This window comes from Caretta caretta, chromosome 10 (genome assembly GCF_965140235.1).
Source record: "Caretta caretta isolate rCarCar2 chromosome 10, rCarCar1.hap1, whole genome shotgun sequence".
NCBI lineage: Eukaryota > Metazoa > Chordata > Testudines > Cheloniidae > Caretta > Caretta caretta.
The window spans coordinates 9,998,598-10,026,181 of NC_134215.1; the positions used below are offsets into that span (position 1 = coordinate 9,998,598).

At 47.9% G+C, this 27,584-nt stretch overlaps 1 protein-coding gene across 2 annotated transcripts; it reads right to left on the reverse strand.

Moving 5' to 3' along the window:
• Positions 1–583: 583 nt before the first annotated feature.
• AP5Z1 (adaptor related protein complex 5 subunit zeta 1) lies at positions 584–27,178 on the reverse strand. 2 transcript variants are annotated; one of them, XM_048868008.2, is made up of 17 exons: positions 20,216–27,178; positions 17,927–18,064; positions 16,871–17,057; positions 14,149–14,293; positions 12,686–12,798; positions 11,922–12,090; positions 10,402–10,542; positions 9,713–9,750; positions 9,467–9,629; positions 8,788–8,966; positions 5,489–5,631; positions 3,936–4,085; positions 3,466–3,577; positions 2,817–2,914; positions 2,141–2,273; positions 1,746–1,960; positions 584–1,043 (listed from the first exon to the last, which is right to left on the reverse strand). In XM_048868008.2, the coding sequence occupies exons 1-17, from the start codon at positions 20,284–20,286 to the stop codon at positions 773–775; spliced, it is 2,466 nt and encodes an 821-aa protein (XP_048723965.2). In that variant the 5' UTR covers positions 20,287–27,178; the 3' UTR covers positions 584–772. The 2 variants fall into 2 exon arrangements, with proteins under 2 accessions (XP_048723965.2, XP_048723966.2); XM_048868009.2 differs by lacking the exon at positions 20,216–27,178 and adding an exon at positions 19,413–19,573.
• Positions 27,179–27,584: the final 406 nt, after the last annotated feature.

Sequence of the window (27,584 nt, forward strand, 5' to 3'; positions counted from 1 at the left end):
TGCCTACACTTCCCGCCATTTCCTGGCTACAGGACTTGGCTTCCTGCTCTAAGCACCTGTTACAGGCAGAGAGAGCAGAGCTGGTGGGGGAAAAGCAGGAGGAGTCACAATGCAGTCAGAGCAACGGAGAAGGAAAAGGCGACAAGTAACAGCTGATTGGTAGGACAGGGCAAAGTGCCCCTCAAGGGACTTGCTTTGGAGATGGCCCCCTGGATTTTCAGAACCTTCCAGCCCAGAGCTCCTTTGGCTGCTGCCATGAGCTGCGAAGGGAAGCAGGCTAGGCCCTCAGGCAGGTTGGGCCTTTGGCTAAGCTTTCTTGGAAAACCCCAATTCACATACACTAGCCAGCGCCCTTCCCCTGTAGCACCAGGTTGTCTGTTTGGGGTGCGTGCTGCTTCTGCCTCATGGGGGTGATGTCACTGGTCTCCCCGGGCGGGCCAGGACCCGAGTCCCATTGCAGGAACACCGAGGGGAGTCAGTGGAAACACTTCCTGCTGCAGGGGCCGAGGGCAGAACAGCCACCCATGAGAGGAAACAAACAAACCACATGGTCAGGCTCGAAGACAGAAACCATCAGCTCTGGTTATTCCTCTTTTCCACCATTTATTGCCCATTTCCAGAAAGGTGCAGCTTGGAGCAGAGCCTCATCCCTCCTCCTTCCCCATATTCCGTTAAGCGAGTCAGTAGCAGCAGGTTAGTCAAAATACAGCAGAGAGCCAGCCAGGTCTCGTCAGTCAGAGCTATGCAGTGGACACTCAGAAATGCCATCACCTCACCCTGGCACGAAGCCAGTCCCCCTTTCTAAAAGCCGGCTAGCCGTCTTCATGGCGAGAGGCAGGGACACGTTAGTGTCTCGGTGAAACCGTGGGCTGGCAACCTCTGCTGATGGCGTCAGCACAAACTGAGCCACGCTGGGCATTTTCAACAGGTTCATCAGCTCAGCAGCCCGGGTCAGGATCTCCTCACTGTCTTCCTCACTGTACACCGAGGCCATGGCAGGGCTCTGAACAAACGCTCTCATCTTGGACAGGAACAGGGACATCCTGCAAGAGGGAAGGACACAGCCTTGAGCCAGCAGGAGCTTCAAGAGAACAGCTCTAGACTCATAAAGCTCCTGCCTCAAAACCACCACTCTTAAATAACTTCCTAGATAGAGCCTAGAGGTGAAAGCACCCTCCAGCCCGAACCACATCCCCTCCATCACCAACACCTGCCGGGTAAAGCTGTGAGCTTCCTCAATGGTAACACTACCCCCTCACTCCCTTCAGTGCCTCCTGCTGGGAGTGGCTGGGATTACACACTGCCTACAGTACACAATAGAGTATCATAGAATATCAGGATTGGAAGGGACCTCAGGAGGTCATCTAGTCCAACCCCCTGCTCAAAGCAGGACAAATCCCCAATTTTTGCCCCATATCCCTAAATGGCCCCCTCAAGGATTGAACTCACAACCCTGGGTTTAGCAGGCCAATGCTCAAACCACTGAGCTATCCCTCCCACCCCCGAGCTATCCCTCCCCCTCCGAGTCTCTCTAAACACTATCCAGAAACATGCACAAACTGGTTGCCTGGCTGCAATTTGGGCTCCTCCAAATATACTTTTCTATTGCTTTCACAGTTTGTCTTGTTTCAATTCCCGGGTTTTTCATTAAGGCTATTTAGCCAACAGGAATACAGCAACAAACATTTGCTTGGTAACCTGGCTGAACTGCACACTCAACCCTGACCTGCTGCCCGGTTTCACACCTGGGGATCAAATCTTGGCTGCGCGATGCCAGTTTGGTCAGCGTTGTCATGAGAACCGTGATGACACGGGGTGAGTACTTGGGGATGCTGGCCGAGGGCCGGAGTTGCGTGATTTCAAACAGCATGGCCTCCAGGGCTTCAAAGAACTTGTTGATCTGCTCCACGGTGCACCTTTTGTCGTATGACACAGACATGTACTCTCCAATAGCCCAGACCTGCAGCAAGACAGGCAGAGAAGTATACAGACCTCTTGGAGAACAGTCTAAGGAAGTGACAGATGAGATTAGTTTGCACCAGAGGAGAGAAGACAAGAGGAAGTTTGTGAAGAGAGTCCTCTGGTAGCCTGCAGAGGGGGCCACAGGTAGGGTATCAGAGGCAGGCAGGCTCCACCTTACCACGTAGGTGAAGATATCTTCTTTGTTCCGGATGTTGCTGACGGTTCCTGAGAACTCCAGAAGCTCCTTGGACAGTTCCACTACCAGGGAGGGGTGCAGCTTACACAGAAGCACTAGCTGGGAGCTCAGCACTCTGCCAGGAAAAAGGGAGAGGGCAATAGCTCAGGAACCAACTGCCTGGCACCCACACAGATCAGAGCAGGCTGCTCACCAGATTAGGCAACCCCAATGGCCCACTAGTAAGGGAGGAGCCTGCCCCCAGACAGGAGTCTGCACAGTGACCACCAGTGAGTGCCCATGTGTGAATGGCAAACAAGTGCCTCAGTGCGGGACAGTGGCTGCAGATGTGCTGCGATCAGGGTGTGACCGCAGTGCCCAGTGGCTCCAGTCCCTGCAGCTGTTTGTCCAGAGGGCTCAGCCCCAATACTCTGGTGTCCATGTGCCTGTGACCCACACGGTTTTCTTGACCAAAGAGAGGGAGCTGTTGATTTCACTCCAAGCGTGCCAACCGCAAGGCACCATGTCACTGTGCCCTCCGAAGACAGGCCATGCAGCAATTGTGGCAAGGCTGGTCCCTGGCTACCCTTGGAAAGCCAGACCGGGGCAGTGTGCTGTGTAATCCTCCTCCTGGCAATTCTATCCATTCTCTCCCCTTCCCAGAGGTGCCCATACTCACCTATGGACATCAGCCTTAAACGCCGGGATCTCGTAGAGCTGCTCACTCCTCTCCAGCAGCACCAACACCAGCTGGTTTATCAGGGGGCTGTCTGCAAACTGGAGATGGAGAAGCATTTCCTTCAGCACCACCACAGCCCCCAGCCGCTCCAGCCAAACCCAGAGGGGATTTGTGGAGGAGCCTGGCAGCCTGATCTGAGTGACACAGGGTGCTGGGCAGGAGCCTTGCACTTGTCCTCCTGCTGCCCACACTTGGAGAGGCCTCACTGGTCAGCAGCTGCTGCTGGTAGCAGCCTGGCAAGGATTTCAAATAATGCTGAGCTACTGCAGTAAGGGCCCTTTTCCACGAAAAGGGCCTGCCCAGCCACCGCCTGTTCCTAGAGGTTCACTCCCTAAAGAAACACCCCCCACAATCCCAGGAATTTCCTTTATAGATTCATACACCCACTCAGGGTCCTGGGTATTTTCACCCCCCATTAAGGCCCAGAGCAAAGGGAAGAGGGCACCGTCTCGGAGTGAGCCAGAACCCAAGCCAGAGGGAGTTTAACCCTTTGGTTCCCATGGATATTCTTCCCATGACAAAGGGAACATCAGAGACAGCGACACACAGGATGGGAACTCCCCAGTTACCTGTCTGCAGGGAGCCCTACCTCTGCCACCACACCGAAGTAGAGCCGCAGTAAGACAGGGATGGTGTCTGCACACTGCACAACCCGTGGACAGTTGGCCATGGACCCCAGCAGCTGGCGAAGAGGAGCCAACCTGTTGACAACAGACCCCAATATCACCATCAAAGCAGCTTCCCTGAAGAATCCCGGCTTCCCAGCCCCGCCCTTTTTCTCCCTAAGTCGTTCTGCTTTTGAACACCTTGCAAAACTGAAGAGGAGAGGGAGACGTGTGCCACATTCTAGCTGTGACTGTACTCAGGAGCCAGTACACAGGAGCCAGCCTGGGAGCAGACACACGAGTCTTGCACAGCAACCCCAGCTCTTCCTCTGCACAGAACCCTGCCTGCAGTGCTGCTTCCTCCTCCTGGACCCCACAGTCCTCAGGCAGCTGTGGGATGGGGAGTCACAGCATCCCCATGCAGCTGAACCCGACGCTGGCTGCAGCCTCGTACCGCTCAGGGGGGTCTCTGGGGGTGGTCTCAATGCGGAGGAGATACTGAAAGGTGCTTCTGTAGAGCGGGTGGCGGAAGGCCTCCAGGCAGCTGGCTGGCTTTGCAGCAGGATCCCAGGTGGCTCTCTCAGAGATGGGAGCAGAGGCAGATCTAGTAACGGACACACACAACGCAAACTGAAGTAATGGGAACACAGCAGCAAATTGGCTAGGTCGCAGTTAGAGGAATGTCAAGGCTGAAGGGCCCCCAATAGCTGATCAACCCCCCAGAAAGTTCAGGTTTCTTTCAAATAGTTTCCAACAGTGAAATGGTTCTCGGGCCTTCAGAACAAGAACATCAACAGGGTTAAAAAGCAGGAATCTGCGTATAAGAAATGCTGGGTAACAGACGGGAGCTCAGGCAGACTGCACCCTTCCTCAGGAGCTAGGCATGAGGCTACTCTCCCAGCACTCTCTCCAGTTGGCTCAGCAGCATGCCCTGGCAAAGTCCAAAAGGGCGACTCCAGGCCCAGCAAACCCAGTACTCCATAATGACCAAAGTCCCCTCTGCCAGCGGACCACTCCAGTGCGAGTCTCCGTGCTAAGCCTTCCCGGAAGTGCTTCTATACTCCGCGGATCCCCAGGGCATGTGTGGGGTAGCGAGCCGCAGAAGCCAGTCACGCTCGTCTTCCCTTCCACTCTCACATGACCCTCCCAGGAGAGAATCTGAACTTCATGTCTGCCCGAGAAGCTAACAAGGGCAACAGGGCAGGACATAAGCAGGCCTGGCAGAATTTTTATTTTCTAATCATTGAAATGGATAATATCAATGTTTAGTTTTAAGGTTTTTTTGTTTTTATTTTGTTTTTATTTTTTATCCATTCAAATTTTCACAGTTGCAGGAAATTATCAGGGTGGGTGTCAGATAATAATTACTGAATGACGTGTTGGAGACTCAAAAAGTTAACGCTTTATAACTGTCAAAACACAAAATATACACAGTAAATATCCTTAAATCAAACTCTAATCAAGCGGCATTTTTCTGACCTTGCCTATATGTAAATTTTGATCGTCATCGATGGAAATATTTTTTTCACCAGTTTGTACGTATGATGAAATCAACATTTACCACTAAAAATTGAATCCTTCCGAGCCTAAATGTAAGACTGGCTAACCGAGACCACCAATTCTGGCATCCTCTCTCTGCCAGTTGCCAATACCATGTGCTCCAGAGGGATGGGCATCTACCAATTGCTCAGAGGTGGACATGGGGGAAGGGAGGGAAATTCCTTCCTGACCCCTAACAACAGTCAGCCTACTGCTCAGAAGCATGAGACCTGACTGTCCCTATCTTTGCACATGCAGCAGAACTACAAACATTATTGGTCAGGTGCTTTCACAGCCCCATATAAATCCAGCTACGGTAGCTGCTGCTCTGAACTGATGCGGTCCTGGGTGTTCTTTGGGTGTGGGGCATGCATTTCAAGCAGTTAGTTCTGGGTCAAAGAGTGGGTCAGGACACAGCCCAATGTCAACACCCTGCTAAAAAGTGAGAGGAGGGGAAGGTGATATCACCTCAGCTGGATGTCCAGAGCAGCCGCCAAACATGGCAGGTCAAGCAGCAAGTGAAAGATCTCGATGGCTGTGTCAGCACCAAGCAGAGGTGGCAGAAGGTCCATGAACTCAGAAATCAAGGCTGGGCTATTCCATGCTAGGAGCTGCAGGGAAAAACAGGCAGAGACTTTCACAAGTAGCTAGCCGTAGGTCTGCTTCTCTTCCCCCCTAACTGGGCTGGATTCTCCCACCTCAGAGAAGGCAAAAGCATGTTACAGGGGCAAAGGGAGAGGAACAAAATGCACAGAAATGTGGAGTGCCAGGGCAGTTCAGCTCTGAGACCCCACAGCCAGAGTGAAACATTTAGAAGCGGATGACCCAAGTCTCTCACAAACCAACACAGCAAGTTTCACCGCATGGAGAATTTGCTTCTAAAGGCGCTCAGGCTGGCCCAGCACAGAACTGGATTGACCTCACAGCCTCCACAAAGGGGGTTTGCAAGGATGCGACAGGAGCTCCCAGCGGCCACCTGCACTGGGGTGGATCTCAGAACTAGCAATTTTGAGTCCCTAAGCCTTAATGCAGGAGAATTAACCCCCACCCCAACCAGGCCCTGCTGCCCAGGGTGTTGTCAGACTCCAGTGAAGGAATTAAGGGGTGCTGTGGACAAACTAGGAAATGCTCCATCCCACAAGACAGTCATTTCCCTGGGATAGAGCCCATTGACACCCCTTCTGCTACAGTTTGGTTGCCAAGTCCTTACTCCCTTGCCCACCCGCAACTGCTGTATTAGACACCCAGACGCCTCTGGATCACAGATGCTACTCACAGCCTTTCATGCCCTGATGAACCAGGTAAACATATCCAGAACTAATCCCCCACCACAAACATATTTTAAACTCCGCTTGTGAGTCCTTCCACACCTCAGCCTGTCAGTGATACATGTATGGCAATGGGCCCCAAACTGTGGGGCATGCCCTCCCCATGGGTGCGTGGAGAAATGTTCGGGATAGAATCATAGAATCATAGAATATCAGGGTTGGAAGGGACCCCTGAAGGTCATCTAGTCCAACCCCCTGCTCGAAGCAGGACCAATTCCCAGTTAAATCATGCCAGCCAGGGCTTTGTCAAGCCTGACCTTAAAAACCTCTAAGGAAGGAGATTCTACCACCTCCCTAGGTAATGCATTCCAGTGTTTCACCACCCTCTTAGTGAAAAAGTTTTTCCTAATATCCAATCTAAACCTCCCCCACTGCAACTTGAGACCATTACCTCCTCGTTCTGTCATCTGCTACCATTGAGAACAGTCTAGAGCCATCCTCTTTGGAACCCCCTTTCAGGTAGTTGAAAGCAGCTATCAAATCCCCCCTCATTCTTCTCTTCTGCAGGCTAAACAATCCCAGCTCCCTCAGCCTCTCCTCATAACTCATGTGTTCCAGACCCCTAATCATTTTTGTTGCTCTTCGCTGGACTCTCTCCAATTTATCCACATCCTTCTTTAAGTGTGGGGCCCAAAACTGGACACAGTACTCCAGATGAGGCCTCACCAATGTCGAATAGAGGGGAACGATCATGTCCCTCGATCTGCTCGCTATGCCCCTACTTATACATCCCAAAATGCCATTGGCCTTCTTGGCAACAAGGGCACACTGCTGACTCATATCCAGCTTCTCGTCCACTGTCACCCCTAGGTCCTTTTCCGCAGAACTGCTGCCTAGCCATTCGGTCCCTAGTCTGTAGCGGTGCATTGGATTCTTCCATCCTAAGTGCAGGACCCTGCACTTATCCTTATTGAACCTCATCAGATTTCTTTTGGCCCAATCCTCCAATTTGTCTAGGTCCTTCTGTATCCTATCCCTCCCCTCCAGCGTATCTACCACTCCTCCCAGTTTAGTATCATCCGCAAATAGCACACAGGGCCCATAGGGGGCAGGGCGGGAGCATCACCCAGCCACAGCTCCGCTCCAGCCCCGGCTCAGCTCTGGCCCAAGCTGCAGCTCCACTCCATACTCCTGGGGGGAGTTCTGTGCCAAAAAATTAAAAATTCTGCACACAAATATTTTAAAATTCAGCAAAATTCTGCATGTTTTATTTGTTAAAATAATTAATATAATCATGCTAGTTTCAATTATTTTGGTAATTTATTTAAACTATAGTACAATGGATAGAGAATGGCAGTGGGAAGCACTGGAGGAAATCCCCAACCCCCCTTTGTCTAATAGTAACGTAGCTAGTATTGACCCTTCACTTCTAGTTATTAGTCAACAAATATATGCAGCCATATGCTCAGTGTTACATCATAGGCAACTGAAGAGCAAGTGAGGGCTGGGGACTCAAACTCACAATGTATATTGGCTACTGACCATCTCCAGAAAGGTCAGTAGCAAACAGTTCATAGAGCACATTTTGATAGGAAATTTTTTCAGTCCAAAAATTTAGACCAGTTCTAAGCACTAAAGCACCATAAGCATTTTAATAAGGTCATACTGTTCTTTATAATAAGGCTCCTTTACACCACTCTGGCAACAAAAAGGAGCCTTACAATTTTTTACACCTGTTTTATAATCTTGAGGGGAATTCACTAAGAACAATGGGAACAATTCATTAAGCAGGCAACCTGCTACATGCTGCTTTGCCTGAGGGACAGAGCCTGCCCCACACTTACCTCATCAGAAATATCCCAAAGCCCTGGCCCTCCATGCCGAGCATGTCGCAATAGTGAGCAAGAGGGACAGAGTCTCTCTCTCTCTCTCTCACAGGCATGACTGCCCTGCCCCACCCCAGTGGTGATTTACGTCTCTACCAGCTACTCTGAGCGCCCAAATTAACCTGCCTACACTGCTCTTGCAGCTTCCCCGTCAGAAGTAATTTTTCTGCGGGGAAAAAAAGAAATCTGCGGGGGCCATGAATTCTGCGCATACACAGTGAGGCAGAATTCCCCCAGGAGTCACTCCACTCCTAGCTCAGCTCTGTCCCAAGCTGCAGCTCCACTCCACCCCCAGCTCAGCTCTTGCACCAGCCCCACTCCACCCCAGCCACAGCTCCACTCCACCCCACCCCACCCCACCCCCTGTTTCGCCCCCAGGCCAGCTCCACCTCTAGTCCCGGCTCCTCCCCCATCCCAAGCTCCTCTGCTGAGCCAACTGTGCAGGCATAGAGAGGGGGCGCAGACAGATTCCATTACTGGTAAGGGGGAGTGCAACAGGAAAAGTTTGGGCACCACTGTTGTACAGCCACCCCCTTGAGCATTAGGGGCTTTCATTCCAAGGACACATGAAGTGCGTGAAGAGCAGTGCTTGACCCAGCCCCAGCCCCCATACCTTGAAAAGGTTTGGGAAGCTCCGTCTGAAGATGCTGATGTTCTCTGTGAAGAACTGGATGTTGTCCCTGCAGAACTGGATAAACTCAAAGGCCACCATTGGGCTGTGGAAGAGCTGAGCAGGAATCCTGGTGAACAAGTGCTTGTAAACTGCCTCCGAATCCACCGCTGCTGTCTCACCTGGGAAGGAAGGCCCACTCAGGAACTCGGCCCACCCAGCAGCCACCCTTCAAGGGCTGGAGATTTTACAGAGCGGCTTTTGTAACATCAAGACCAAGAGCAATAGGAGAGGGCGGCAGTGCAACTCCTGGATCTCCAGCACTGGGCTGCCCAGCTAAGAGCATATTCAAAGCCATACAAGCAGCACCTGCTGCTGGGGAGGCAGAGAGAAAGAAAGCAGGTTCAGCACTGCTGAGACAGTACAGTGTTAGATACACTAGCCTAGCACATGGTCAAAGCTAGAATAGTAGTAGGAAGCCATGGAGAGGAAGAGTATTTCAGTGCCTAGTGATCCAATCCTGCCACTCAAACAGAGGCCTGAGTGAGCACACCGGTACCGCAGAGACTCCCAAAGCTTATGGAGGCTGGGGGAAGAGGGCGCGACAGAAGCAACATCCCAACCCCCAGCAATCCCTGTGAGCAGCTCTAGAGAGGAGAGCATGTGTGCACTGTCAGCTTACTGTGGTTCAGGAAGAACTGAGCAATGGGCAGCAGTGCCCTGGCATAAGCAAGGTCCCCACTGATTCTGCCATGCAAGATCTTCAGGCAGGAGAGCGTCCGGTACACATAGTTGGAGTCCTGCCTGCAGATAATATCCATGATAGTGACAGCCTCAATGAGACACTGCACAAGAAAGTACAGCAAGATCAGAACTGTGCAAACAACTCCACCACCACAACCCTCCCCCCTGCCTCTTTTGTACTTACGGCTTTTTGCAGGTCCCCATCTGGTTTCTTCAGGGCCCCTAACAGATAAACAAATCACACTCAGTCCCCTAGTCCACGCTGGGCAATACTGCTGGTATTGGCATGGGCTCTACTGGGAATGGCTGAATGCTGTCAAGTCCATTATTAGATCAGTGGAAGCTCTCCCTTCAGCCTTTACCAATGTGATGAACTGAGCCCTCTCAGTGCATCCTTACTGAGCACACAGCAGCCCTCTACAAGACAGCCCAGAATTAAGGATGGAGGGGAAGAGCCATGGACCCTCCTAACTCACGTAGTTCTGAGCAGTTACAGTCAAGAGAATCCACACCCCAGTGTCTACAGTTTCCAAAACCCACATCAACAGCAGGAGGTAGAACACAGAGTCTGGCACTAGAATCAGATGATGTTTGAGAGCTAGCAAGCAACTTCTCCCATCCCCAGCTAATCCCTCTAGGGAGACTCAGCTCAGACCCCTTCGTCCGCTTCCCCAGACACTAGGGAGTCAGTTAGTGACTCAAAGCCAGAGCAGAGCCATGGTCTAGCAGGCGGCTTGAATAGATTCTTGGGCCTAGTCTCAGAACAGTGGGGAGACTGTGCCCTCGACCCAGCAGGAGACTGATCGAGATGATTGTTAAGAATGACACTGAGGGACTCCGACAAGAGTCCTACATATTCAGACCACAACTCACGCCGGTTGCTTTGCTCAATAAGACGCTGGCAGTATTCAAAAGCCTTCTCTCTTAGACGCTCCTTTGGGGGAAGCAGACGACTGGAGGTGGAGGTAGCAGAAACCATGGACATAATAGACCCATCTACCTCTGATTTGTCATCTGCAGAGAAGAGATCATCGCAGATCACACTGCATGGTACTGTTAGAGAGTTTCACGTATGAACAAGGCTCTACAAACTGCCCAGCTCACCATGGGGGAAGAGAAGGTACAATGGAATACACCCCTGTATTCACACACTATGGTAATAATCTTTGTATAAAGCATGCCTGTAAGCGATCGTCTGAAAACTCATAATTTGCTGGTCAGTATTGTCCTGGGAAAATATGCCTGGCAACATTGTTTGTGAAGTTATCAGACTCCCCTGAATGATGTTATCAGCACATATTCTGAACCCCACTGCCCTGCCCAGCCAGAAGTCAGGTCTGTCCTACGCAAAGGAAGGAATACGTGCTTTCCTTAATTTACATTTAAACAGTAAGCAGAGTCAGCAAGCAGAGAGGAAAAACAAAGGAAGTTTAAACAGGGGCATTTCGGACTTTTATGCCTCATTACTGGTACTCACTTAAAATCTCTCTCTTTGTAGTTGTTAAGCTTGTTTTACTGTTTTATCTAATCCAGTGAGTTCAAACTGAAGTGTCAGGATAACTCCATTTGGGGTGACAAGTTATATGCATATTACTCCCTTAAAGGAATAATGGACTTAACATATTTGTACTGCCCAGGAGAGGGCTGGGCAGTAGAGGATATACACTTCTGGGAAAAGATCTGGGACTGGGGGTGTGTTGGGGTCACCCTGCAGCATAACCAAAGGTGGTCAGAGCCAAGGTCTGGCTGGTTGACTGCAGCGCACACACACTCTGACACAGCTGGGAGTGTTACATGCTGGAGGCTGTTTGGGAGCAGTCCAGGCTGGAGGCTACAGCAGCAAGGCATTGTAAAGGACACCCAAGGTTGCAGGGCAGGGGTGACACAGCTACTCATTGGTCTGGATTGTATCCTGGTATGTCACAGAGGGAAAGTCGTATCTGATTCCAGTCCAAGGGGTACATTCTGTTGGAGTGTGGGAATATTACAACAGCACCTAAGGGGATGCTATCTCCCCGCCTGCCCTTCATTTCTTTTTCTGTGAAGCCTGGAGGGATTTTTCCAGAAACCTGAGGGCCCACGTAAATGGTTCATTCTGGTATGTCAGACCATGGTCATTCAGCAGGCTCACTGTGACATTTCCTTCACAACAGTCGTAGCCTTGGCATCCCCTGCTATTGAATTCATGGACCTCCATGCACTGCCAATGCCCCTCAATTCCAACCCACAACCCTCTGTTGAACCAACTCAGGCAGCAACTGGGGAGCTAGTGCCAAACATACTGAGCCAAATGGTGGTTTCATGGTGAAGCCACCAGATGCCCTTTCAGGACTAGATCAGGAAACATCTCCCACTTGGGATGTAATACACCACCCAACCCACCAAGCCAGTACCTGAATTAGGTCTGTTTGCCCCCTCGCTCCCATAGAGCAGCAGCCACTTGCGCAGCATGGAAAAGGCCTGCATGTTGAGCCACTGGTCCTCTGTGTAATATTGACCAACTGAGAGCACTGTGAAGAAGTCTGTGGCGACTGCACCATCCACCTCTGTGATAGGGCCAGGCTGGGAGGTAGAAGATAAACTGGGTGAAGTGGTGGGACTTCCTGAGGTAGAGATTGTTGGGGAGAGGGGAAGTGGAGTTCACCAAACACATGAATTGAGTCATTGAACATGTTTGTATGTTTACATGTATGTAGAAGTTACTTACATACATACATATAGACATACAGAAAGCCTCCATAACAACCAGAGGCCCAGGCTGGGAAGGTGCAGGTCTTTTTCCATGGGAGGGGCCCTCAAAATCCTTTTATTTCCCATCTCCCTCAAAAGTCACCTTCAGCAACCTTCCATTTCAAGATAAATGGCCCTCAACACATATCAGTGTGGTCATCAAAATCTGCAAGATGCTCTCTTCCACCTCTGCCTGGAGCTAAACCTTCGGTCTCTGTACTCCCATTAGCCTAGGAGTTTGAAATCCAAACTCTGATCCCCAAGGTGCCTGACTGCTGCACCCACTAGTTGTCCACCTGGCTAAGAACAGCAGCATTTCTAGACCACCTTTCCTAAAAATGATCTGTGCTCAGGAGCTTTAAAGGGTGGGGCGGTGACATGACATGGTCCAGGTCCTTTGTGAGAGTCTCTGGAATTCATCACTCACCTGCCTTGCCCTGGGATTGGAAAAGAAGCCTCCAGAGGGCAGTGCAACTCCTTGCTGAACACTTGCATATCTCAGCCAGTCCACCATCCTTTTATTGACCAGATTGGTCTGATCTACAGATGGAAAGCAATGCAGGTAAGGTTTAGACTCATCACAGCAAGGGGCCTCTGCAGCACACTAGTCACTAAAAACTGCTCCCAAACTGATACACTTTAAACCTAGCCCAAGGCTGCCAGCAGAACTATAGTCCAACTCTTAGCAACTCTCAGAGCAAAGGGATTCCCTCAGTCAAACTCTGTAGGTGATTTTCATGCCCCCCCCAGTTCTTCTACTTTTACACTTGCTCAGAGACCAGTATCTTTTGTATTCCATTCACAGCTCCGTATACCATTCCCACCCCCGGCCTTTCCCCCCCGCTCCTGTTCAATGCTATATTTAATCTCATCAATGTTCTGCACAGTTCTTCAGACTGAAGTCAGAAAGTGAGCAGACACCTGGGATTTGTAATATAGATCAGCCCAATGGTACATCTATTCCCAAGTCTGGTCTCCAACAGCAGCTATCAGATGGATAGTATCAGAAGATGAGATGTAGTGGACAATAATGGAATAACCTGTCTGTGGGGGATGTTTTTTCCCTAATCAGGGAGTTGTGATTAATCTGAGCCCTATAGCATGAAAATGTATATCCCCTATACAGTTTTATCCTACTGAATGTAGCAGAAGCCCGGGGAAGTGGTGCTGAATCCTAGGCAAAGGCAAATATTCCATTCCAGCATCCTCCTTCAAGCCTCCCCGCCTCTGTCCAAGGAGTGCGAATCTCTGAGCAAACTCCTGAACCTCGTCTCAGCACAGTGCAGCATCTCCTTTTCATAAGAGTATTTCTGCACCTTTTTCCATCGGGTCCCCCCATGACCGGAGTGCTCTCCCAAAGCCTATTCATTGGGCCATCACCTCCCCCTGAAATTTCACCACCCCCACCTTTCAAATTCTCTGCCACTCCAAATCTCACTTCTGGCAAGAAACCTATGAAAAGCGAACTGGCTGTTCTTCTGTACTCACTAAATAGAGACACACAAACTGTGGAGCCATGTAAGCTTTTCCGCCCCCACCCCAAGCTCCTCAGGGTACATATTTATATCGCAATCACACTCAGACGCCCCAGTGCTAGGCACATACATATAGCAAGGATCTCTCTGCCCTAAGGAGCCAATGTCTTTCTGTCCTGTGAGGTGCCTAGCACACTCGAGGGCATCAAACAAATAAGGTACCTCTCCTCAATGGATCAGAGTTTCACTTTCCCTGGGATATAGGTGCCATTTATAATGGTAATTTGCAAGCATCCCAAGTCATACTCTTGGTCTAAGCCTTCAAAGACCCTTCTTTATCACTATGCTGTATGACAGATCTGTTCCATCTCTGTGGGACCCTTTGGCATTCTCTCTAGGACCCTCCTGCATTTACCTTCAGTTAGGTTTGCTGGCGATAGACTGATGATCTTGGAGAGCAGAGGAAGAAAGTGCCGTGAACTCTGACCCTCAGGCAGTCGCCCTTCCAGGACTTTTACAACACGCTGCCCCACTGCTGACACCTGAGCCTTTTTATTTCCCTTAAAATGAAGCAAAGATTAAAAGAAGCTGACCATTTACAACTGAGCTTTTAATGATCTCAGCCTTACAAATGCTTACATGAAGGCATCTCTGCTCTGGTGCTGAGTGCATCTATTTTACCATAGTCCACAGATCTCTTCTACAAGCTGAAGCCACAGTTCCCAATGGAGAAAACATTGGATGAAGCAACAAGTTTGGGGACAGCCACAACTGAAAGTTGAATTTATTCGCCAAAAGTGGCTCTAGCGGACTCCCCCCAAATACAATGCTACATTCATCCAGCGTGGATGGAGAGGCAAACAATAGAGCGAACTCCTCCATATAATCCCTAGTGGTGAATTTGCCAATATGATTGTTAAACGCAAGGCTTGTGGCTTTGAGTCAGATTGATGAAACGTGTTCCAACATGTCTAGTTAGCCGGTACCTATAAGGAGAATAAAACACTCTCTGTTTGGAAGTGGTTGCTGTGGTTTAAGATACATAATTAGACTGAATTGTCAGGGGAGATGGGTCTCTCACAAAGATTACCCCTCCTTTGGGATGACAGGCAGATACCAAACCTTTTGAGAGGCTGCCCTAGTGGTATCAAATGGTTCTCTTCCTCCTACAAAGCCATCATGCCAGCAGAAAGTAAAACCCATTCAACTATTCAGAGTCTCTGACAGTCTACCCAGCTGTCTGCCTCATCCTCTTGATCTGAAGGATGTAAATCAACATCAACCTGTGGCATCCACTAGTTACCAGATGTGTGCCCTACTCAGGAAAAAGTAAACGATTCGGTGGTGAGCTACACAACCTTCTGGAGGTGAGGGAGCTGCACTGGGGAACCCTCCCCCCCTCCCCACACAGATGGACCAAAGAAACACATTAACGAGGAGGCTTATGATTTAGGGATACCTACAGTAAAGAAAAAGGGTAAGAGGACACGCCATTCCTCCTGGGTTACAAAGCTGTGATACAAAGGGAACTGAAGGAACCATGTCATCATGCTGCTGACATGCAGCTCCAGGAGCCCTGCCTGCTTTCTAGTGAGAAGCATAAATGAATCAATGGCAGATCTCCAGCTTTTAACAAGTTTACATGCCACTTAGAGGATCTGCCCTTCACCTGTTAGAAATGTCCAATGTCTAAAATCACATCTGCCAGTCTACTCTCCCAACAAACAGAAGAGCAAGAGGCAGAGAAGCCAAGGAAGAAAGTTGCTGCAGCTGCCTCTTTTGGAGGCAACAGTAAGGCTACAAGCTCTGGAAAGCTGTAAGTCTCAGGCAAAGTACATGGGACTGACAGCTGCAACGACAGGTAGGCAAATGGAATGAGTGACTCACTTCCACCTCATTTCCTTGCAGTTAGAGGAAGACGAGACGCTGACAGCCAAGAACCAATGAGAGGAGGGCCCTTTTGTAGGGGCTCTGCTGAATAGTTCCCGCTTTCATTACATCAAGTGGGACATTGCTCATTAGTGTCACCTGCTGTAATGAGTTGCAGTAGCAGCATTAAATCTGCCAAATTAACGCCTCAGCAACATCAAAACAGAGCAAAAACCGTATCATGGTTCTGTTTCTAATTCAAGGGTAAATACACAGATGAAAGGTGAAAGGTTTTAGATTTTGGAATTATTACATTTTAACTATGCAACTGCTTTCTGGGGAAGAAGGGGTGCTTTATAAATAAGTTACTTTCCCTAGTAAAGGTACGTTAGAGCCTTAAAGACGACCCGAACCGGATTACAAGTGAAAACAACCCTCCCCTCCCCCTTGGACTTGGGTCATCTCTGACCACCGCCACCTGCCCGTGGGGTTAGCCTGGTAGCAGCGGCGTGCCTTGTTACTGCAAGCCACCAAAACCTTGCTGCGCTCTGTGCACGCTGTAGAATGAGCGGGCCAAGGAGTTGCAGCACCTCTCACTCTGCAGCGCACAGAGCGCAGCAAGGTGGGGATGGCCAGCAGGAGCATGTCATGCAACTGCTACTGACCATCCCTCACCACCATGGGCAGAAGAGACGGATGGCTTGGGGAGCCACCAACAAGCCAAGTCCCAAGGATGACGCAGTGGCAGCACCTACACAGGCTGCAGGGGAAGTGTAGGTTCAGGTTAGTTCAATTCTGACAACAACTCAACACTCTAAGGTTGCGCTGGGATCAGCTGTGCTTGGATCAGGCTTTAAAATTAGGCCAAGCAGATCTCTACATGTTATGAAAAACCAGCACCACAAAGAGGTGAGAAGCCACAATAAATTCACTTTTCAATCCTTTCCTCTGTAGGCATGAGCAGCAATAGATTGAACTCTATTACAGGAGCTTGCACTGAAAGGTTCCTTCCCGCTCCGCGGGTCACAGAGCCCAGTGCTCTCATCCCCTCATGCTACACACACCTTGATTTTAAATAGCTCATTATCAAATCTTGAATACAGAGAAAACTTTGCCATTTGATTTCAAACAAAGCATAAACTGTTCTTAATTTACATGAAGTTCCTTCTGTTCTTATTTAAACACATGCAAGTAAATTTTACTCCCCTTGAGTTAAGTGAAGGGGTGATGAAGTCTAGACAAGATTCCTGACAGCACAGTCCATCTACCTGAGCCAAGAGGATGGAGGACACTAGACTCAAGAGCTTTGCATCCTGGATTTCATCGCAGGATAGGATCAGATAATTGCTGGGTGACATCTCTCTCAAAATGGCAGCACACAGAGCCTGAACCTGCTCAGGACACTTGGGCAAACACAGCACTGTCTGCAACAGCTCTACAAATTTGCCATCCAACCTACAAAAAAAAAAAAAAAAAAATTAAAAAAAAAAATCAACCAACAAAAACCAGTCATTCAGGCATCACTGAAAGAAAACAAGAGGATAGGAATATAAGTAAACATTCTTATCTGAAAGTCTTGATATGGTGTCTTCTTTGAGGCTGGTCCTAAGTAATCTCATATTACTCAACTTCTTCAGTCTGAACATCTCTGAATTTCACTCCTTTAATAAGGCCTGATCCAAATCTTAATGAAGTCAGAGGGATTTTTTCCCCACTTACTTTAAGGGGAGCTGGACAGGGTCCCTAGTTTGCAAGGGGACAGGGAGCGGACTGGATTTCAACATCTGAAACTAGCACAGTGTTTTCAGCAAAGGGAAATTTTTGCAGTCACCCAGCCTTTATTTCTGTTCTGTCAAGAACAGAATGCGTTGCAACTCCTGTGTACAGGAGAAACACAAGCTTCAATTTCAACATTTTATATTCTAAGAGAATCACAGCTGCTGGGATTAGTACACTGAATAACAAGCTAAGAAAATATTTTCTGTTATAGAAACAGAAGACAAAAATTAAAACACACACACACAGATTCCACATTCACAAGATTTACTGTTCATGATTAAGGTGCAGAAATATAGATGTTATATAATAATAGAGAGTAATCGATTTAAAAGAGCATAGCACTCACCCCTGGGAACAGTGACATATTGGTAGATACATTAAAATACAAAAAATCTATTAACTATTTTTGGTCACTGCAAATGCAATCCAAAAAGGAAGTAGGGCAGATCTGTAGTAGTACTGATCTACAGAATGCTGAAACAGATTCTTGACAATACCCTGTTACAGTGACTACATAACAAGGCTTAACATGTCCTCTCACTCACTTCCGGCCATATTTTGTGGCTGAAACAATCAGGAAAAGTCTCTGTAAACAGTCAATGGTATCATTTCCCAAGTCATGATTCTGGAGAAGGCTTGTGATTCGGGAACTAAATCTCCGCAGTTCTTCATCCTGGATCTCCCTAGTGAAGAAGGGCAACACAGGAATTAGGAAACCCTAAACCAGTAAAATTTCATGGTCTGAAACATACAGAAACGAAAACAGGAGAAAGGGAGTGCTGAGGCAATACCTTCCCCTACACAGAAGTCCCCATTCTACTGCTCTGTTAACCTCAAAGACAAAATACTGGTATCAAACCTATTTCTGTTATTTGAACTGTCTGAAATGTTTGTTCCTTTAAAACCATTTCCCCTTTATTTTTGTGCTATGCAGTTTCTATTTGCTTTCCAAGTTCAAGAAGCCAATTTCTAAGCCTTTTCTCAAATGGCAAGTGTCTTTAAAGAAAGGAAATAAATAGCTACTACCGCTTCAAAGCTATGGCTGCTAAACTGGCAATTTAAGTGGGAAAAAGCTTTAATATCTTCTCAAAACAAGCCATTCATCCCTTCGTTTGCCAGCATGAAAACAAAGCCAAAGCTTGGGAGACCCAAGGATGTCTGCAACTCTCCTCTGAACACATCATCCTGCTGGTATCCCAGCAGTCCTCTGAAAGCACAGTATTTTAGTTGCATCCTTGGGAGCAAGGTTTCAGGAGGGCTTCTGAGAAGGCTGAACCTGGAATTGTTTCCAGTTACCGTTCAGCTGCACCCGCTCCCATTGCCTATGGTCAGCAATGGGGAAGTGGAGACCAGTTCCAAGAGACAGCCACCTGTCTGAAATGTCTCCTTCTAGCAGCGATAGATTGGACAAGTCACTTCACACCCCTGCCTCAGCCTTCCTGCCTAGGACATGGGGAGAATACCACTCCCCTGCCCACTGGGTCTGCAGAGGTCAGTGTCTGAGGAGCCCTCGCTGTGGGAGCACAAAGCGCAGGGAACACTCACAGCCTCGGGAACTGCGTTGCTGAATTCACCAACCGAGACACAACCCCGCCTGCCTGCCCGCCCACAGCGATCACTGCCCTGAGCAGAGCCAGGCACCTATCCAGGGACAGGCAACCCCTCTCACGCGGGGCACGCAACCCAGGCGTCCGGCTGCCCCTCTCCCCACGCGGGGCTCGCAACCCAAGGAACCCAGGTGTCCTGGTGCCTCTCTCCCCGTGCGGCGAACGCAAGCCAAGGAACCCAGGCGTCCTACTGCCCCGCTCTCCACGGAACCCAGGTGTCCTGCTGCACGCAACCCAAGGAACCCAGGCGTCCAGCTGCCCCTCTCCCCACGCGGGGCACGCAGCCCCGGGAACCCAGGCGTCCGGCTGCCCCTCTCCCCACGCGGGGCACGCAACCCCGGGAACCCAGGCGTCCGGCTGACTTGAGCCTCTTCCCCAGCCACCAGCCCCACACGGGGCCGCGTCTCTGGCTCCCCCGCCCCACCTGGCCTGCCGCAGGAAGTTTTCCGCCCCCGGCGTGAACATCCCGCCGCCGCGCCGAAGCTAGGCAATGGGCACCATCGCGCTCCAGGGCAGCGGAGGAAAGAGCCGCTCCGGCTCCGCTCCCTCCCCGGCCGCTTCCGGCAGGCGCGTCCGTGCCGGAGGGGGCTCGTGGGGAACGCGGCTGCCCCCGCACGAACAGTTCCGGGAGCAGCCGCCGCTCGGCCATTCCCCCCGCGCCCCCGGCGCCGATCGTCGCTCTCTGATGGATCATTCCGCACAGGCGGCGCCACATCCCAGTATCCTTCCGCCGCGCGGAGGGCAGGCGAGGTAAGAGAAGTAGCCCCCCAATTATTAGGGGGGGAGGGGACGGATTGACGTGGCTGAAGGCTCAGTCCAAGGGTCATGGAGAGCGGGGCCCCCTCTCAGGGGCGTGCACAGGCCGCGCAGTAGCGCCTCCTGAGGTTGCTAGGCGCCCCAGGATGAACAGGGGCCCTCCCTTGGGGCCCAGCCCCCACTTAACCTCTGCCAGGGCCTGGGGGGGGCGGGGGGGGCGGTAGGGGTTAACACTGCTAAGGGGAAGGGGTTACCCAGCTTTTGCTGAAGGTTTCATTCCATGATGAGCTTTAATTAAAAGAATAATTGTTAACGCCCGGCCCCTGTAGTGCCCCCGCCCTTGGTGGACCAGCGTGGGGCCCGTGGGCAGAGGCATCACTCACGCACCAGCGGGCCTGCCACAGCAGGCTGCCCCTCTCTCCACGCGGGGCACGCAACCCAAGGAACCCAGGTATCCACCGAACCACTTACCGAGACCCTTCGCCCAAAGCAGAGTTGGGAAGAACCAGTAGCTGCAGGACCTTAAAATGGCGGCTGCCCATGGAGGTGGTAGAGGCGTAGCAGGTGAGCAGCCACACTGGGGGGGAAGGAGGTACAGCTGAAGAGAATTGACCTCCTCACAACTCTCAACTTTTAGCAGTTCAGGCCGCCACTGCGTTCACAGTCAAAGCCAAAGCACGGTGGCGAGGCGCTCTCCACCGCGTAGAGGACCAAGGCAGGTTCTCACAAAGACCGTCACAGCCCTGTGCCTGAGCAAGCCGTAGAAGTGTGTCTGTGGATGAGAGTTTTTTTACATTTTCATTTTTGGAAAACGTGACACTGGCAGAAGCTCTTCGCCTTCCCTGGGACCCCATTGAAAAGAACGTATTTTGAAAAGGCTACAATACAAATAGCTACCCAGCAGGCCGTCTTCATAGATTCCAAAAAGTTGAGACATTAACGTTTCCTTCCTAGAAACGTCCTTTCTGACTGCTAAAAAGCCTGTAGCTTTTATAGCAGCACTTACTATCATGAGTCTTTCAGCAGGAAGGGATATTACCCTGCAAAGTCTGCTGGTTCTTTTTCCTTTGGGAGTTGAATGCCTTGAGCCACTCATTGGTATAAAGTTCCATAAAGAGCTTAATCAATAACAGTTTCCATTAGCCATCTATGTGCCAGCTCATGCTGCTCTTGGAACCAGAAATTTCCATTGCTGTAGCTATCGAAGTCATCGTAGAGCATAAAATCAGACACACAGAAAACAGAGGGCCTAAAGACAAAAGGTTCAGCTTTTCCCAAATGTAATATAGTGGGGAGCTTGTCCAATATATTTTAAAAATAGGTGTCCAATGCTGTATTTAAAAAAGATGATGCTAAAGGAAATGTCCAGATCTAACTCTCTACAGACTTTGTCTGCTAAGTATTTTTTGCTGATCTGGGCAGGATTTCTAACACATGAAAAAGCCAGCCAGACTATGGTTACTAGGCAGGGAGAATCCATCTTTAGGTCCACTGAGGTCTTCATGGCATTCACATTAAATTCTGAAACTCAAAGCCAGTGACCTGGTTAACCAAAATGAGCAATTAGAGTAGGGATGGTGCAGTTGACATAAGGTGTCAAAGGGAAGAATAGGGCATAAGAACAATCTAGCCTTAAAAATGGGAGGACTTGGAAATGTTTTCAGCCCACGTATAACTTCTAAGCTTCACAATATGCTGTCTCATCATTTACAGCAGCAGTTGAAATGGTTTAGCACAGAATTGATGAAGATCCCGATGGATAAGTGCAAACTTGATCCTGAGTCTACAGCCAGTTTGAGGGATGATGGGCTAATCCTGATTATCCATCCTGATGCAGAAAAGAGACAGGTTATTTATTACCAACAATATGTTAGTGAGCTACTGTTTCCCAAAAGTACCTTCCAAATACCAGAGCTGAATTGATAGCTAGGATTTTTCTGAACCCTGAAGATGTACAAACATATACCTAATGTTCTGCACACAATTCAAGGGTGCGGATGGAGAGAGAGAAATATTTAGGTTCTGTCATCCACAAATGCACACTGCCTGTTTATAGCCATGCATGAGACAGAGTGCCCAGAAGACAGGCGCAGAAAATAGCACCAGCAGCACAGAGCAACAGAGCCCTCTGGGATATCCTACAGCAGGGAGAGCTGGAAGGAAGGCAGGCCCAGTCAACCTCTCTGGTTCCATAGACATGGTTAGGTTATTCTGCCCACACTGAAAAATAACTGTTACAAAGAAGACAAAACGTGCCAGCCTAGGCCTCTGCTAGCAGTGAAACACTTATCTGCCACAGTTACTAACTGTACATTAATCATGTAGAGACAGATCCTGTTTAGAGTCAGCCACACCACAATTGATTACAAACTGGGCCTAAAAGCAAGCAGTTTATACCAAGAAAATGGTGAAATCCACACCACAGGCTGCTGAGGAAATCTTCTAACTCATCACAGTGCTATGCAGGCAGTAAGAGCGTATCCTTTAGCCACTCAAAAGGAGTAAGCAATTTCAGGGCACCTTCTCTTTAATATATAATTTTATTTCTGGTTATAGAAACAAATGCTAAGAGGAGAAGCAATACTCCTCAACCACATACATCAATTTAAGATAATAGATAACAGAACAGGTAAAATAAATGAAAAAATAGTAGAAATTTAAAACTTTGTTATAGCTTTAAAATATTAATGTTTTGATACATTAGAAATCACATTCAGATCTCAAATTACTTTTAAAAAAGTATGGCTCCTTATAAAAAATACCGGATCCCATTTGACACAAAAACGCAGGTCCCATCCTTGGATGTTGCATTCCCCTACCACTTTTCTGAGTTTTCCCATACTCTGTAGTTGCAGACTAAGTGTTTCACTTTCAACATAACCAGGAGAGAAGCTGAAATTCACATCCAATGCCCTAGACCTAGCTTTTCCACTTTAGAGATACAACCTGCTTTTAAAAACACTGATTAATAAACAGTCATGAAAAATACTTTCTATATCAAAAAGTACTCTATAAAGAGTTATGGCAGGAGATGTCTTGTCTGGCCAGGACTAGAAGCCAAAATGCAAACATACTTGAGAGAATAGTATGGGTGGAATGTAGCTCAGTGCCAAACTGCAATGCAGAGGGTGCAAGGCTCTCCTCTACATACCTGTGTATAAAGGGACAGGATCAAGGTTCTGTCCATATCAACCCATTGAGATATTCTGGGGCCTACTCTCCGTTACACATATCACTCACCCCCCTAAAAAACAAGCAGGAATAAACTCACACAGTCTTGGTTAGAGATTTAACAGTTTTCTATTAGATCTTCAAAATTTGAACAGATTTTACTTCCTTCTTACTGGTTATTTGGTGTTTCTTATAGTTACTGTTGAGATTAATTAAAGATCTGGTTTTCTGCATGTGTAATGCAATTTCCTGATCCTTCTGAAACAGCTCTTAACACCACTCTGGAAACTGCAGATATTAGTTAGCCATCCTCTCTTAAGCTTGCATTTCCTGGCAGTTTGGAGAACTCGTGTCTCATCAGGATAAAGAGCACTCTACATCAGGAATCAAAAAGTAGTACAGCTTTGCCATTCTGTAGTGTTTTCAAGTACGCTTTTACATTTTTTCCTGCTCTTATTTTTCGTAAGAAGAAGTCTCTTCAAAACTACTACTACCCTGGTTCCGTGACTGTAGGAACGTTTGGGGGAAATAAACAGAAAAAGGGTGCTCAAGTTTACGCTAACGCCTTCACTGTTGGACCCAGTTGTGTATGTCAGCAGCCTGTCCGCTTCAAAAGTGTAGCACTTCAGTCAGTGTAACATGGGATGTTTTACACCAGACTTTTAGCAGTGAGGCAGAGATGGGGAAGGGGATTTGCATTTTTCTACTTCAGTGTTTTTTAACCTGGGGTCTGCAAACCATGTCTCAGATTTCCAAAGGGGTCCACACCACCGTTCAAAATTTTTTAGGGGTCCGCAAATGAAAAAAGGTTGTAAACCACTGTTCTACTTGATCTAAATCCTTTTCTGCCAGCCAATCCGCTAGAAAGTATCCTGACACTGCATCTGGTTTTTAATGATGGTTCTGCTTTTGACAGTTTTCAGTGAAGCCAAATGGAATGCAAGAAGTCACATGACTTATCCTAGGTCATATGAGTAAGCAGTTGAAGCCCACATTAAACCCAGGATGCTGACTCCCAGGGGCCTTTGCTGTAGCCTTTAGGCCATGTCTGGAGAGGATATGAAGCAAGAGCCATAATATACAGAGGGTCACATTTGGATTTCACAGTGGCTTTTCTCCCTTGGGGAAAAAGAAAAGCTGTGGTTTCTTTCAGTGTTCACAGCACCATGGCTACTCCCTTTTGAACAACCTTCAGCCCAAATGACCCTCCCAAGAAAATCAACCACCAGATCCTGATACCAGCAGAAACCTAGGAGAAGCTTGTATTCTGGGTCCTCACAGAAATGCAACGAAATATATTACTTTAGAGAGAGACCGCACAGAAGCAGCTTCTTTCTGGCTCCCTAATGCAATGAGTAACCTTGAAAAGGCCAAAAAAGTCAAAATACATCCTAAGGCAAGTTCAATAACCTCAGCAGAATTATGCTAGGAATGAATTTGACACACTCAGGAGAGAGAAAAGAGGAATTCTAGTTGTATGCATATGTTTATTAGATACATTTTATCTAGGAGACCCTAACCCTCAGGCCAGTGGGAGGTAGGAGCATCATCAAGAATGAGACAGGTTGCACAACCCCCAAATACCATAGCAGACAGCCACAAAGCAGCACTCAAGCTTGTCAAGAGCATGTTTCCTTCTTGACTGCAGGTTTTGTGCAGAGAATCAAATGCAGATGTTTGGGGAGTGGGAATCAAAGAGAAAGAAGAGATGGTAGAAAAAATATGCCACACATGACACTGACTGATTAGCCTAGTATCCTAAGTCATTGTCTTTTGGGAGGTAATATTCTATACTACACAAGATACTAAAGTGACCAGATGGGGGGGAACTTCCATTCCCCCCCAGAATTCTTGGGGGATCCCAATTCTAAACCTTTTGGTAATTCAAAGCAGTTGGAAAAACTGAACATGATGCAGATAAACCTCACCCTTCTGCCAGCCTAATTAATTTCCAATTTATGGGGAGGTGTTTCCATTATGTACAGGGCAGGATGAGAATCTGTAAGGATCTTGGGGCCTGGTTTTCTCAAACCATGGCTGGGAGACGGCTTGAATCACTTTCATTCTCTAATTCTTATTAGTGCCATTTCGGGACTTCCCTGCCAATAGAACAGCTTGTGCTGCTGCTTCAGAGTTTCTCAGTATTGTGCCTGAAGTGAGACTCATCCCAGAGGGAGAGCAGAGTCCTAAACTGGCCCTCGTGCCCCACAAGAGGAATGAATCAGTGGGCTCAAGCTACACCTCTGCAGGCCGCTCCCCACTCTGTACTAAAATAGGGATATTCTCCTAGAATTAGTGTCTTCAGTTGGAATTTACTAATATATCTATGTAAAGTACCATTAACACTCTTAACAGAAGGGAACAGTCATGGACCATTTACACACACAAAATTTATACTTACATAGATCTAAATTAATACTCTGAAAACAGATTTTAAAAGGGTTGTTTCTTAGATGTCATTCTCCTTGTGATGTGCCACTTTGGAAGTTGGGGAGTTGATTCAGCACAATTGGCCTCTTAGGCTCTAGCTCATGAGCTATAATGGTGCATAAAGTCTATAGTTCCATAGCTGTAAGGAAACATCCAGCCATTCATTCTGAAAGGTCTCATAGAGTGCAGTTAAAATGAAATAGCACCCATAAAGAGGATTTGTATTTGTCATCTTTTTAACTTAGATAAATATTCAAATCTTTTTAAAAAATTTAAATTAAAAACGGTGCTCCTGCCCAAGTCTATTCACCCCACAGCAGATGTTTACAGCCACATTACAACACCCTGAAAAAACAGAATTTTAATGGAAAAACACCATCATGGCTAGATGTTTGCCCCTACTAGTGGTGCCAGATGCATATGATGTAACACACACACAGGTATGTATTATCCTGAATATAACCCACCTACTGAAGAGAATGACTTTTGACCTAACCAGATACAGTCACTAGACAGCTATGTATAAAGGGGGAACTCTTCCCTGTAAAGTCACAGCTACATTTTGGTCAGCATGAGGCTATGCAAATAGTTTAAGATCTTGTATGTACAAGGAAGTGTGCTTCTCATCCCTAGTAGCTCAGGAAATCTCACACTAGACAATCTTGTAAACAGATTTCCTACAGCACAACCCTCTTCAGCTGGTTCCCCTGCATTTTACACAGTACAGCAGTAGTGTATGCTAGAGATATAGCAGCTTTAAAACAATTTTTTTTTTTTAAACTCAGAAACAAAAAAAGTCACACAACTGGTATTGGGCCCAAACAGTCTTACCACACGCAGACCTTTAAACCATGGCATATAAATGAGCATTTAGGTCAGAGGGTCACTGAAATTGAAGGAAACAACAACTGTAGAAGAAAAAACGGGAGGGCGGGGGGGAGGGAATGGGAGATGGCTCACGGCCTGGATGCCAACAAAGAAAGATTGCTGCTGCATGTTCACTAACATTCACAAAGCAAAAGATCAGTATGCTGCATTATAATGGCAAATCTACAAAGCTGGTCACATCTCTTTTACAGACTGGTTCTTAATGCCCAACTCCAGTTTATTAGCAGCAGGATTAAGAAACCCAAGATAATTCAATTAAATAAAAAAGGCTCGTAGTATAAAAAAATCTAATGTAAAGCTACACACAGAACTGAAGCCACTGTTTGATTAAACAAGCCAAGGCATGGCTTAAGCATTTCTAAAGCTGGCCACGGTCCCCAGCGCTGCTTCCTGCTCATCAAGCCAGAACACCTCAACAGAGAGGGACAAGGGAGAGTCCATCTGCACAACCGGCATTGTCAGAACCTTTACAATTCCCTATGCTGCAACTCACAACTATCCAGCGTAGTTTGTTGCTTGGGTCACTGCATATCAGACAAAGATGCGGACAATCCCCACCTGAGGATTTAATCATTCAAACAGAGGGCTGGGTTTAAAGGAGGAGCTTCTGGTCACAAAGAAAAATACGCAGAAGTTAAAAACCGATCTATTCATAATTTAATTCCTTTCACTGCATCTGCCATTCAACTTTCATGCACATTCCTATGGCAGAAAGTTCTTTTCTTCCCTTTTCCTCGCATTCGAATATTCAGGTACATGCTACAGTACATCAAAGGTGCTAAGGGTCTCCTCGGGGGAAAAAACTCCAGTGAACTCAGAGGTAACGCTGTAGCTCCAGCCTGAACATCTCCAATTGACCTAGTGAACAATGTTCCACACACTACATGCCAGTTAAGGTCAGCAGCTCTCACTTCGGTAGATTTAAGTCCCCAACCTTAAATGATTTTTTAAATAATTAAATGGGTTGTGGAAGCGGACTCTGAATAGCAGTTGTGTCTCTAGGTCATTCCATACATACACTGAGGAGTCAGGCATCTAATTGTGGTTCATGCAAAATCAAATTAACAGTTGCTACTCATATTCAGTAGTTTATTAGCTAATATTAATAAACTCAGCCATTTACATCGTTGTTGATAACAAGTATCAAGAATTATCATGAGGACCAACAGCCAGTACATTTTCAAATAAAAATGGAAGCTGTTTACAGCATGGGCTATAGAAGCAAAGAAAAGGATCCTGCATTTCCTGCCTATTTCTTCACCTCTGTAAAATTTAACTCCATTCTGTGTTTCTTGTTTTACAGAAAAGCTGCAACTGGCAGCAAATTTCTAAAAGACAAAAGATTGAAACA